The sequence below is a fragment of the Notothenia rossii genome (genome assembly GCF_949606895.1).
Source record: "Notothenia rossii genome assembly, chromosome: 10".
NCBI lineage: Eukaryota > Metazoa > Chordata > Actinopteri > Perciformes > Nototheniidae > Notothenia > Notothenia rossii.
In genome coordinates, this window is record NC_136908.1 from 58,541,925 (window position 1) to 58,556,055 (window position 14,131).

Here is a 14,131-nt window from a genome sequence, read left to right on the forward strand (position 1 = left end):
CCAACCCTCATCCCCTTTTTTACCCCACTCCCCTCAACTTCAAAGCGCTCAAATGAATTGTGCAGCATGGGGTTAATAAAGATTAACCCTTGAGTTATCTTTATGTGATTACCTTTTATACACAGCGGAGATTAAAAGGAGCCAGTAGTGAGGCGGGCTAGATTTAGAGACATTTCCTGCGGGAAAGGAAGGGATCAGCCAATGAAATACCTTCATCACTAAAAGGTACCTGCCCCTTTATACCGCCACATGCTGGGTTCAGTCTGATCTCACAGGCCTTCGTTTCATTGATTCACAGGACACATGCTGGGGCTTGTGTATTTGTTTGATGTGTCCATAGTTCTGTGTGTGTGTGTGTAAGTGTAAGTGTTAATAATGTTTTCTAAAAATCACATCCTAGAGGTAACATTTGTTATTAAAACCGCATTCGTGCTGCGTAATTTGTGGTCTTAAACAATGAGTTCTAGAACATTCATATGAACACCCCCCTCAGGCCTAAACAACTCTGAATGTTGGCAAAAAGTTTGAGACAAATAAAAAAAATGTCATGGTTTCTTCGTGCCTTCTTGTCACTCAATTACAGGAAACAAAAGCCCCAAGGAAGCGCGCCAGACACTGAAGCAATTGTCAAATGGTGCTACTACAACTTCCATGTCTGTCTCTGACGTCACTCGGCCCAAAAAAGACCTTTCCCATTGACTTCCATCGCGAACAATACATCTGTAATTCAGCAAATTTCAAGCTAAATAGACTACCCAGTACAAACACATTAATGGTCCTTAAAGGTGGGGTAGGTAAGTTTGAGAAACCGGCTCGAGATACACTTTTTGTTATATTCCATGGAACGCTCTTAACATCCCGATAGCAATGAATATCTGAAGTGCTTTGACAAAAAATCCATAAAAAAATGTCATCTGTGGAAGCCGTAGTAGGCCTACTCAGCGCCATATAGAGAGAATCTATATCTATATGGCGCTGGGCCTACTGTAAAAAGCACCACCAATCATCTGAGCCGGCCCGGCTAAAGTTACTGGATGGCCTACCTGCCTGGCAGCCTTCCATCTGTGCACAAACTTATCTCGTGCCCTCATTGCTCATGTGCGTGTACGTGTGTGTTGGAGGCGGGGCTCTGTAAGGAAGTGGCAGATTTTTTCCGGTTGTGTATTTTCAAATTCTAGCGCACTCGAGTTAGTTTACCCAAATGTACCTACCCCACCTTTAAATCATTAGGGCCTAAAAGTTGTAGAATGAGCTAAAAGCCGAATCCAGAGTAATTTTCTCTCGATGTGAAAAACACTTATGGAAAACGCAAGTGCACACGCTCTATGGGGCCAGATGTGGGTTCTTTTGCTCTCTAGAGTCAGGCCATTTTGGTCTACACATACATGTCCTTTGTAGGTTTCCACATTACGACTTAAAGTTCATGAACACATGGTTATCGGAAGAACGACTTCCCAACTTTTGAGATGGGACCACCATGGCTCTAATGTCACTGCTACAAGTCTACTTTAATGTACTTAATGTTTTTTCTTCGTCCTCCAGAGAGAGGTAGGAATGCATTTGGTATTGTTAGGATTAGGGTTAGGGTTAGGGACTTAGGGACTATATCAATGTTCCCAAAAGCAATCAGACTACTTCTACAGAAACAAAACAAAGCCATGTGAAAAGATTAGTGACAGGGCCATAGAGCGTAACAAATCAAGTCTCCCACAGGGTGGTATTGTTTCTGCTGCTTCTTACAGCAGATGTGTAAACTCCAGGTTTGAAATGAAATGGTTTTGAAATCCATCGGATCTCCCGGGAATAACACGAACTGAAAACACGGGAAAATAATTGTGTTTTAAATTGTTTGTGTGTAACAGGAAGTGGAGCTGTGCAGGCAGAACAGCCAGGAGAAACTGGGCTTGACGCTGTGCTACAGGACCGACGATGAGGAGGACACCGGCATCTATGTCAGCCAGGTAGGAACAGATGTTCTTTCCCCTGCATTAATAGGAGTCAAAACATTTAACCGATTTAATAGTAATCACACGATTACTCCCAGATGAGGTCTGTTTGAGACAGGGCTGCATGTTCGTTAAATCAAACTCCGATCATTAGTTTCCTTTAGAGCAGGAAGTTATTAAAATATGGCATTAAACCCATTTGAATTCCCATCATTACATCCTGAAGCAAGGAGAATGTGGAACTGAATGAGGGAGGAAGGAGAAAAAAGTGTTTGCAAGTCAAATATCTACTCTGAATGAGCCACGCATGGCCAACGAGGAAGTCAGGTTTGAAATGCCATTCCCGTCCTGCGATTTCCTCCTCCTTTGACTCGTTTTAATTGAAGGTTTTAATTAGCTAAAACCTTCTTATCACAGTATGTTAAATTACACATTTACTGTACCCCATCTGAATACCAAACACCAATCAAAGAGGGGATATATTACAGAGATTCCTTTTTTTATTTCTTATAATTTGCAGCTTAGATAAACTTCCTCTTGCAATAAAATTACACTTTCAAAGACACAACTAAATGAATGTGTGTGGTGTGGGTTTTAGGCACTAAAAGTGGAATTTGAGAAATGTTTAATCTGACTGCAGGTGCTGTTTCAATCCCATTATGAACAAAAAGGGTGAACAGAATAAGCTGCTATGAGTATAAGAATGCCTCCATAAGGATACAAATGTCATAATTACAGTGTAATGTTAAGACTGGGTGTATATACATCTGTGAACTCTGCCAGCTATTTCCCTTGTGTTCACCTGCTCTTCGTGAACTAGACGAATAATCTGAATACAAAACTCGCTGAAGCGCAACAGATTGTGAAAGCGGTCTCCCAACAACAGACGCGTCTATTTTTGTGTGTTTGATAACGGGATGAAAATGCTAATTTCCCTCATTAAAATGTATTTATGGAAAGCATCGGTGCAACTTTGGGAAGTGCGTGATTCTTTTCTCCATTTCCACTTGGGTATTTTTTGTCCCCACATGTAGCTATTGCTCTTGATCTTCAATGCAAGAACAACAAAGTTTAGAAAAATGGCTATTGAGCGCTTCGTGTGTCGGCGCACTGGGATGCATTTAGACAAATATGAGATTCATTCAACTAAAATAGAATCATTTCTGTGGAATAAACACTATTGTTTTTGTTTGGGTTTCATCTTGTATAACTCACACGTTCTTGTGTATAGTGTCAAGAACGTACATGTACCAACCTCAGTTAGTATTAGTCGATAAACTCAGGATAAAGCATGCACACACCAGCACTAAGAACCTGTGAAGAACCGACCTGTCGTATGAAAAATAACATGTTGTCAGGGAGAAAATAAGCATCTTCTTCTTCTTTATGAAAAGAGGCTTTTTCCCTGACAGCAGAAAGATCAGAGAGCAGTGGAGAGAGCGGTACATCACAGGTGTTTGGGGGGGGGGGGGGGACACAATGACTGGCTTTCAGCATTGATTTTCATGTCTTTTTTTTGCAGGTGGAGCCAAACAGCATAGCAGCGAGGGATGGACGCATCAAGGAAGGAGACCGTATTCTACAGGTGCGTTTTTGTATTCATCGCAATGACCAACTATAAACTCACATATTATTTATTTTATTTAATTTATTTAATTTATTTATTTAATTTATTTAATTTATTTAATTTATTTTATTTATTTTATTTATTTTATTTATTTATTTTATTTATTTTATTTATTTTATTTATTTTATTTATTTTATTTATTTTATTTATTTTATTTATTTATTTTATTTATTTATTTTATTTAATATATTTAATATATTTTATTTATATTTATTTATTTTACATTCATTTATTTATTTATTTTAATTTTAATTTAAGATTTTATTTTATTTATTTTATTTATTTTATTTATTTTATTTATTTTATTTATTTTATTTATTTTATTTATTTTTATTTAATTTATTTAATTAATTAAATGTATTTTATTTATTGAATTTATTTTTATTTTATCATTCACATTATTTTATCAATCAAGTTATGTTTTATTTGGTATTTATTACCTGGGCACGGGGATGGCAGTCTTTTTAGAGCATAGCTGAGCAGCTGGTGTCTCCAGTCTGGGCCAGCATGTGTATTTTTAATTACCTCATTTTTAAAGCTCTTAGTGGCAGTTACACCAAGCCCTACATCATCTCTAACCCTCCTAGTCTTTCTCTGTCTCACCATGCGAAAACCCCTAGTAGTTCTCTCTAAACATTTACAGATTTCATTTGGTACAGAATGACATTTTCATACGTTGTATTTGTATCCCTTTTACACACATGGTTGTTTAAGTGCCCAATGTTTTCCCACTGGAAAACAGGATTAACTAAGTGTAAAGCTTTTTATTCGTGACTCCAGGCGCACCATTAGTGGCAGCAGGTGTGTGTAGCCAAGGTGAACACTCACTCGTTAAGACTTAGCCAGGTGGCTTTGTTAGTAAGGGAGGGAAATATGCAGTGACAAAACCTTTTTCAACAACATTTATATTATGCAGTATTATTTAATTTGTTATTATAAAAGTTTACTTTTAAACTCACTTAAAACATGATTCTACCTCTTTCACCTCAGTAAGGAAACATGTCTTAACAAAGAAAAACAGATTGGTTTGTGGGCTACGATTGGGAATGAAAATATGCTCCTGTAAATTATTAATGTAATGTTTTCATTGCGGGTGAACTGTATTGCTTAGTAACCAGGATTGAAATAATAAAGATTTCCTTTTGCGGGGGGCAAGTTCAAATAGTGACTGTTTAATTTGTTCACCTTCTGAAATCAAGGTGACACATAATTTGTGACCTGTTAAACAACACATATACCAGCCAAACCAGTAATTACTAATCATTTAGACATTTTAGAATATGTTGAATAAAAAACGCTTGAGATAACCTTTTACTAGATAATACAGTCTCTGATCTTAGCCCACTTAAAGAAAGTGTATGAAAAAAATATTTTGCGCAGCCAATGTTAGATTATTAATGCACAAAGAAAAAAGGATCGCGACTGGGATGTCCCCCGTTGTTTCCGCATTTTTCATTTCCTTGATGACTTTCGTATACCGCTGACAATGACGAAACTGCCGAGCCGCCCACCTCTTGTGATGCCATTGTTCCCAAGGCCCATTATTTCGAAACCCCAAGAGTTTGAAAAATGTCCCGTTGTACCAAAAGCCAACTGCCTGTTACAATGAAAAAGACAAATTCAGCTTGATATTAATTGCCCAGATCAAACAACATTCAAGCACCTCACTAAAATATAGTTTAAGGGAATCTGAATGCATGTCCACTCAGTTGGCCCCATCTCAACTTGCTTCCAGTTTGAACAACAGTGTCCTCCGTTTTTTTTGTACTCGCTGATTACCTTCTTTCTCTCGCCGTAGTGCTTGTGTGTCTCAGTAGTGTGAATGATTGTGGGGAGCAGGGCCTGCTGTACTGCTGGCCATATTATTTTCTTCTGACAGCCCCATTACTCTAGTGAGGAAAAGATGAACGGCACCTGTCAGAGGCCAGTTAATTGTGTGTCTGGATGTGTGGTGAGAGCACACTCTTATGAGGTTGGACTACGCACTCACAATTGACTCCTGGGCGTGTAGCCTACCCATGGCTTTCTAGGGATTGCGTGGAGTGGAGGAAGTGATGGGAAAGACTAAGAAAGACTGATGGAAAGACCCGAAGACGAATGAGTTAAAAATAGACTAACGAAGGTAGAAAATGGGCAGGAATGAGAGACAGAAAAAGGTGTCATAGTGTGATTACTCAACGTGTGTCTTGCAGGAATAGAAACAATGGATAGTTGTATCATCATTTCATACATGCCAGTTAAATGGACGATGATGATGAAACAATTACAGGTCCTTTCTCAGGTGTACGGTTGGGACTCTCTACAAGTTCACTCCTCTTATCTTGACCATTTATACTTGTCTTTGGTGTACAGATAAATGGCTTTGAAGTGCAAGACAGAGAGAAAGCTGTTGCCTTGTTATCAAGTGAAGAAACAAGAAGCATCACACTCCTGGTGACAAGACCAGAACTCCAGGTAAACACTCACACCTAGACAGGCTCCTCTGCCCTATCTTGAATACCCCCCCCCCATGACATGTCAAAAAGATTCCTGCTAAGTGCCTTTTTGGTTTTTCTTCAAACTGTCAGCTTGATTGTCTGGAGTTCCTACACTTCCACACAAAGACAGGATTCTGACAAGATGTTGTGATTTCAGCTCGAGGAGGAGGTTTGGCTGGATGACGAGCAACAGGAGCTTGTGGAGGAGCTGAAGATAGAGATCCTGGAGGAGAGGAGGAAGCAGAAGGAACGTAACTTTGACAGGGGAGATGAGGTGAGAGCGTAAACTTGAGAAGTGCATCAAAACAGGAGACGAAACGTCAAAGGCAGAAAGATGGCAGGGATAGTGGGATGAAAGGTAGGGATGGAGAGACTCAATGGGGCGCAGTGGTTAGAGCGTTGGTCATCAGATCAAGGGGCATTGGTGAACTCCAGTTTGAATCCCGCCTCGGCCGCCACGGCGTCAGGCCGTTGTGTCCTTGGGCAAGACACTTTACCCGTATATGCTCCTGTGGGTAATGACTCTTACATGTCTAATATGTGTATTTGTAAAGCGCTTTGAGCACCTGTAAAAGCGCTCTAATAAAAAATGTAATCCATTATTATTATTATTATTATTAAATGAACGAAAAGAGAAAATCCCTAAAGGATTGGGAGGGCACACTATTAGAGGAATATAACCTTACATAGAGAATACAAAAATGTTGATATTGGTCGATACTGAAAGCAAAAACCTGCGTTACATTTAATGACTTATACGACTTCAATAATTAATTAAATGTTTTCATTGCCTTCTTTTTAGGGCATGGTTAAAGTATGAAGAAGATTATGGCAATTTCAGATATGCTGTTGTTGGGATTAGGCAACCAAAAAGTGGTTATAAAAATAGCATGGTAACCCTAACCCTTCCTGCACTTGCACTTAGCATTGGGCATTAATCAGGAGGTGCAGAAATAAATGGACGTTATTCCGAGAGACAGTTGGTTGACCATTCTCCCAAAGCAAATTATGAACAGCATTAAATATGAGATGCAAGTTTAACAGAATTGCCGTTGAGTAGCACTAACTATTGTTATATTTTTTCGTACACCAGAATGTAGCTGAAGAAGACATGACAACAGACACAGCTACCTATTCGTCCAACAATCAAGACAGTGGGTTTGGACGCAGTACAGACAGTCCAGAGCACCAACCACTCCTGACTGGACTCGACAGGAGGTCTCCAGCCCATAGCCTGAGAGAGCGATGGCGTGCAGATCATCCACACACAAAACAAGGGACTGTAGTTCAGCAGGAAACCAAGGGTTCAAGGAAAGGGTCCAAAGGAAGCCAGGAAGGAGGAATCAGCAATCGCAATAGTGGAGGCGGGATTCTTGGTTTGGAAAATCGCTTCCAGCAACTCCTCGAGCTCAAGTGTCAAATCCGCAATGGAGACGAGTGTGGGGTGTACTCCATTCGACACAGTATAGAGTGTAGCCTCACGGAGCAAGGGGTGGATGGAGATGGGGAAGATGGGGTTGGAGGAGGGAATGGAGTGGAGCAGGAGTTGAGGATGCTGAATGAGGAACTGTGCAGCATTGAGCTCGAGTGCCAGAGCATCATGCAAGCGCATCAACTCCGTCAAAACCAGCTAAATCTCTCTCAACCAGCGTCCGGCTCACCGGGACGGAGCCCGAAAGAGGGACACAAGCGGCACGGCAGGCTGGCCGACATCCACGAACACCCAGAGCGGTCGGACAACGATAGGATCCGAGAGAAGGACAGCTCAAGTGCCTACAACACAGCAGAGAGTGCTCGGTCCACACCCCTAGGTATGGAGAGATCTCCTGATCATTCTCTGCAGAGACACATCAGCTTCACCAACCAGAAAAACCTCAGACTGGCTTCCTCCACGCCTTCCCGCCCCATTGTGATCCCAAAGCCACAAGGTACACCAAGTCACAGCAGACCAGCAGACCCAGGCGTTGTTATCTCCAGCAGTCCGGACCAGAGCAACCCTTCCCGGTCCGAGTCAGACCCTTCCCTACCAGCGGACGATGAGAGGTGTGAAAAGAAAAGAAGGACAAGAGAAACCAGGAGGGGGCTTCCCTATGGTTCTTATCAGACAACCCCACATCCAGGCCAGGGAGGATCCAGGCAATTGCAAGTAGGTGTATTCAAGTAGATCATGTGTCAACCTAATGGTGATATGCCTATAGAGTGGTGCAGTGACGAGTCCTAAAACCCGGAAGTGAGTTAGCATTTGACCCCTTCCGGTTCCCTCGTCTCAGAGCCAATGGGATTTCTCCATAGGATTTAGGAAAATAGCTGGAAATAAGGTCTGTGGTTGACACAAATTAAAATTCACGTTTTGTTCTACGACATTAAATACATCAGCAGTGACCCCACTGGTGATTTTTGAAGAGTTTACGTGTCTGAAAAACGATGGTTGTTACCGAGTGGCTGAATAGGACTACAGAAGTTGTCGAGGCCGTTGAACGTCATTACGCCGAACACGTCCCCTAAGTTTGTTTTCCCCTGTTCTGCTTGAATGCAAGTACCTGGCTCTTGCAAACTGTTAAAACAAATGTGTACAATTTTGAATCTGTATTTTTGAATATCGATCTTAAGTTGGCGTGAGGTTGAAGTCGTGCGACCCTGCTGTACTCGGCTGTAGTTCATTTATAGCATACTTTTAGCTTCTGGTGATTACATTTATGATTAGAAAATTCTAAAAGTAGGGTCGACATGTGGATATTATCCGGCTGAACAAAACGTGCCTGAACCTGTTTGAAAAATATCAAACAGGTTCGTTTTCCACAGACCTTATTTCGAGCTATTTTCCAAAATCCTATGGAGAAATCCCATTTCTTTGTCGAGGGAACCCATACGCAGATTACTTCCGGGTAAATCCCTGCACCACTCTATTAATGAGGCACCTCTGAAGGCAGTTCTGTGCTCACTATATTCTCTATGTTTCAGAGCTACATGCAGCTGCTACAACAGCACTCGTCCCTGGAGTATTCCCAGAGCCAGCTGAGTCTGCTCAGTGTCTGCCGAGACCCCGTGCACCGGAGCGGACGCCCTGGGGAACCCCGTCTAGAGTGGAAGGTCAAAGTTCGGGCCGACGGCACACGCTACGTGGCGCGGAGGCCTGCTCGTGACCGCATCCTGAGGGAGCGCGCGCTAAGGATAAGAGAGGAGAGGAGCGGAGGCATGACCACGGATGACGACGCCATGAGCGAGATGAAGATGGGCCGCTACTGGAGCAAAGAGGAGAGGAAGCAGCACTTGGCGCGTGCCAGGGAGCAAAGGAAGAGGAGGGAGTTCATGCAGAAGAGCCGCCTCGATTGTCTCAAGGAGGGGCCAGCCAGTGGAGCTGAGGGCAGGAAGGAAATCAATATCTTGGAGCTCAGTCAGAAAAAGATGCTGAAGAAACGGAACAAAAAGATCCTGGATAACTGGATGACCATCCAGGAGCTGATGAGCCACGGGGCTAGAGTCCCAGAGGACTCCAAAGTACATCACAGCGCATTCCTTTCTGTCACAACTGTCTAGCAGTATGCAGTACTTCATATTTCTAGGTACTAAACACTGTAAGTTCCTGCATTTCAGGAATTAATGCTCTATGAAAAAAGGGTCAGTTACATGTAGGGAAGTAAATGTGACTGCTGAGGACTTCTGTAGCATTTCTATGGCAACTTTGTATCTCTTTAAGAATGTTTTAAAGTTCTTTATCTATCATTTCAAGACCTCGGCCATTAAAACTTTTCATCGTTTTTACACTGGCTTTTTGGTAACGGACTTGCTTCTGATAGCAGATGGTTTTTGTAGCATATTGGTTCAAACTGATAATGGTGCAGAACTAATACAATAACTCAATATACATATGTATGTTTTGTCTCTATGTATTGTGTTTCATTGCATATGAAGCGACTTCACTTGCCTCGTTCCAGGTGGCGTTTTTTATAATGGGAAAAATATGATATTTTTCACGCTTTGTAAACTCCGTAACTTTTTGTAAACAATTTTTTACACTGAATGTCATTGTACTGTAAACATTTGATTGAAATTTCTTATTTATGTTTGTATCACTTAACCATCGTGGTTGACACTATTTGATTGTACTGTAGCCTGCATTGTATGCCAGACCAACACAAAGAGAAACTCTGAATTCCCAGAACACACTTCGTAAAACCTTTGTTGCGTTAATAATATAAGTTGAGTCAGAGTTGTCGCAAAAATGTATCTCAAAAGCTCATGTTGTTCTTGAGCGGTTTTACCTCACAATAAAACTCTGAAATGGTTGAATACTCGGTTAAAAGAATTGGTTGACTTAATTTACCCTCGAGTCAACCTGACCCCTTACTATAAACCATACATGTGTGAATTATGTTTAAAATGTTAAATAGATTCATATTTATATTGTTTACTGTTATTGTTTCTATTTATTGTAATTTATTTTCTATGGTCCGTCTGATAAATGTTCCACATCAAGTGACTATCCTTGAAACGGAAGTCAAGAAAGTGTATCCGATAGCAGCCTTTCATCTCAAACCTGCTGCTTCTCACTGTAACGTTAATTGAAGAGGCCTTGACTTCAGTATGTGTTGATGGTGATATTTGTAATAAAACAATAATGATCAGATGAAGAACATTTCTCTTTTTGAACATATTGATGTGTGTCAACATTTAAATCTTTAAAATGAAGACTCACCAACTATATTGTTTTGCTTTGATTTATAACGTTACTATGTGTTTGAAACTGTGACCATCTATTACCTCATTCACACCGACGGTGTTTCAGGGCCGGTTTGGAGCTGGAGCTTGAAAAGCACCGGGTTTACCTGTTCACACCGCAGCGGAGCAGCCTCTTAGCTCCGGAATCCGGTTCGTTTCAAGCACCAACATTTTTTCCGGGTAGAGCAAAAGCACAACATACGTCACGCTTACGTCGGGGCGGGGGCAGGGGCTGGATCAATTCCTGAACAACAACAAAAAGCCGGCGTTTTATCCAGTTTGTACACAACGATGGAGAAACTTAACAAGCAGCAGTGATCCACTGAAGAGACCAGCTACCTACTGGGAATCTGGTCTTCTGAAGAGGTACAGAGGAAGCTGGAGCACAATCGGCCATTGCTGTTGTTGTCGGTGTCAGCTGTGAGGGGTTTCCGCGCGGTTTGGCTTTATGAAGCAGGCACGCAAACGGTTACGTCATGACGCAAACGATGACGCAATGACGCAGCACCAATCGGACTCTGGGCGGTGTGGAAAGAGCCGGAGCTAAACCGAAGAACCGGTTCTGAAACTGAAAAGCTCTAGTACGGAGCTTGAACCGGAGTTGCGTTGGTGTGAATGAACTGTGAGAACATTTGTTTCTTGAAACGTAGGTAAGAATGTAGTCAAGTCCCAAATGGGAATGTCATCTTGTCGGAGACAGGATTAAACATTTGATGCTAAAATGTAATCTCACATTTCAACTCTGAGATTCCCAGAATGATTATTCCCTATTACCAGTTTATCAACTTTTAATTTGACAAAGCTTTTATTTATTAACAAATACCTAGTTAGCCTTTTCAGGTCCCTCCAAAAGGAAGGGGTATCATTTATGTTGGAAATACAAACCATTGGCTGACCAAAGCCATATCTGCCATGTCATGTTTCCGCAATCTCTCCTGCTTAGTGTCAAACACATAGAGGTCTAAGGTTTCTTTGAATGTTGCACAGCCAGCATGCATTATGCATACTGTGGCCAGCAGGGCATGTTAGGATTTCAGAGACTTAACAGTAACACTTGCATGCTGACGTTTTATGTGAAAAGTAGGTATTGTCTCCTGCAGAGAACAACACATTTGATCCTGTTTGCTATTGCTTGTGGTGTCAGGCAATCAGGGCCGCCCCTGAGGCCCCACGCAAAGTTCTATGATGAGGCCCTCTCTTTCGCGAGCGTCGATGGGAGGGGGTGCTAGTGGAGCCTGGCAGCGCCGAAAACCGTGCCGCGCCCACACTAATTGCGTAGGTGCGCCACATTTTCTGCTCAGTTGAGGCACCCTCCGCAAGATGAGGCCCCACGCAGTCTGCATGATCGGCCTGTAGGGATGGACGGCCCCGCAGGCAATGAATACATAAGAAGAGGTTAATAATCTAAGACACATCCTGCAGGGACATCTTGCTTCTTATCAATACTGTGCAATCAGCTAATCTCTCGCAACACTGAATCTACGTGTGAGTGATTATAAAGAAAATGATTTCTAATTGAAGACGTGAGAATTAAATGGGAACTGCAAAGATTGCCACACCTGGAAAACTAACCCACCAAGCCTCCTCATCTGCATATTCCCTCTCACAGGAAGTCATAAAGGATTTTTGTTGATGTCTTGTGGCTTGATAGCACACATAGTAATTTACCCTGTCGCTACCGTTTACAGTATTCATGTATTCACAGTGGGAAGACTGACTGACGCTGTGCGTGTGGGGGGTGGGTTACGGGTGCAGGGACGCTATGGGGGTGCATGTCCATTTAGTGATAGGAGGCATCAAAGCTAAACTATACTCCCATTTCAAAGCATTAAGGAGACGCCGGTATAGTCTCCTCATCCCCTGTCAATCTGCTGTGTCTGTCCACAGCCCACTGAACTGAAGAATTAATGAGCGACATCACACTGGCATCCCCATCGCCAGGGAATTTATGCATAATATTAAATCAGGTAAGCATTGCACCCACGTTTCTCACAGCTAACCATCTCCCCGTCTAATATCCAACTGGTTATATCTGTGTGACAGAAGTGGCACAAGAACTGAAGAAATATTCCTAGCAGTCAACCAAGTATAATAAATGATTAATCCCAATGTGCACAGCAAAGATAATTGACTGTTGATGGGTTACGGTGGTATGGCGTTGAGGCCTATGCTGATAGGGATTTCTTACATGTATGAATGGCATGACCAAAATACAAAGCTTAATGGTAAAGCATTGGGGCTTAGGTTCATACATAAAGACATGATATAAATATATAAAAAGAGAATACAACTCTGGTGAAAATGGAATACCCTTCCTCAAAGTAGTGCTGCCTTTACTTCAATATTTCATTACAATGATGTGAGTGCCAAAAAAACGAGTCTTACCTCTGGAAAGAAATAAAGGCTTTTTGTTGGATACAAAAGAACTATAAAATAAATGCTTTGTTAAAAATGGCTGGATGGGCGAAGTGACGGAAGTATTAATATCTGAGTAAAGAATAATGCCTCTGGCCAAAGGCATAAGCACATCTGATCGTCATTTTTCGGTACGGGTTAGGAATAGCTTTGGAAACAAAAGAATGATGTCTTGCCAAGAGTTCCATGAGTAGATTGATAGCTCTCTCATTATACAAGTTAGCTTAGCTTAGCATAAAGACTAGAAAAGGTAGCCTATCCGTTTTCAAGAGTGTGCTTAAGACCTTCCTTTTTGATAAAGCTTAGGGCTGATTACATTCAGCCCCTAGTTTTGCTGCTACAGGCTTAGATTGTCGGGGGACACCTTACTTCTTCCTTCTCTCTGTCTGTACCTGTGTATTCTCATGTTCCCAATAACCCAGCTTCCCCCAAATTTCTTTTTGGTGTCTATCCAAGCCGGGATCCTGAGTCGTGGCTGATCCTGAGTCCTGAGTCCTGGATTTCGAGTCGTGGCTGAACCTGTCTCTGCGGTCCCGCCTGACTCTCATCAACTACTTCCCTGATGGCTCCCACAGCATGGCTGACATCCTCGTGGATTCATCTTCTTATTACAGACACATGCATTTCCAAACATTTGGTCTACCTATGTTGTAAATGTATTATCTTTTCAATTTACACACGGCATCTATTGCACGTCTGTCCGTCCTGGGAGAGGGATCCCTCCTCTGTTGCTCTTCCTGAGGTTTCTCCCATGTTCCCCTTTAAACTGTGGGTTTTCTCCGGAAGTGTTTCCTTGTACTATGTGAGGGTCTAAGGACAGAGGGTGTCGTATTGTCATACTGATATTCTGTACAAACTGTGAAGTCCACTGAGACAAAGGTAACATTTGTGATATTGGGCTGTATAAATAAACATTGATTGATTGATTGATTGATTTATTGATTGAT

The 14,131-nt window shown here is 41.9% G+C and overlaps 1 protein-coding gene across 2 annotated transcripts in view; it reads left to right on the forward strand.

The window, feature by feature from the left end:
* pdzrn4 (PDZ domain containing ring finger 4) overlaps positions 1-10,658 on the forward strand; it is a 40,145-nt gene extending 29,487 nt beyond the window's left edge. For both annotated transcript variants that reach the window (XM_079654838.1, XM_079654839.1), the window contains exons 4-9: positions 1,863-1,961; positions 3,469-3,531; positions 5,926-6,027; positions 6,208-6,324; positions 7,144-8,196; positions 9,012-10,658. In XM_079654838.1, coding sequence (XP_079510964.1) covers positions 1,863-1,961; positions 3,469-3,531; positions 5,926-6,027; positions 6,208-6,324; positions 7,144-8,196; positions 9,012-9,587 — 2,010 coding nt within the window. In that variant the 3' untranslated portion in view covers positions 9,588-10,658. The remainder of the gene's footprint in view (positions 1-1,862; positions 1,962-3,468; positions 3,532-5,925; positions 6,028-6,207; positions 6,325-7,143; positions 8,197-9,011) is intronic.
* The last annotated feature ends 3,473 nt before the right edge of the window (positions 10,659-14,131 follow it).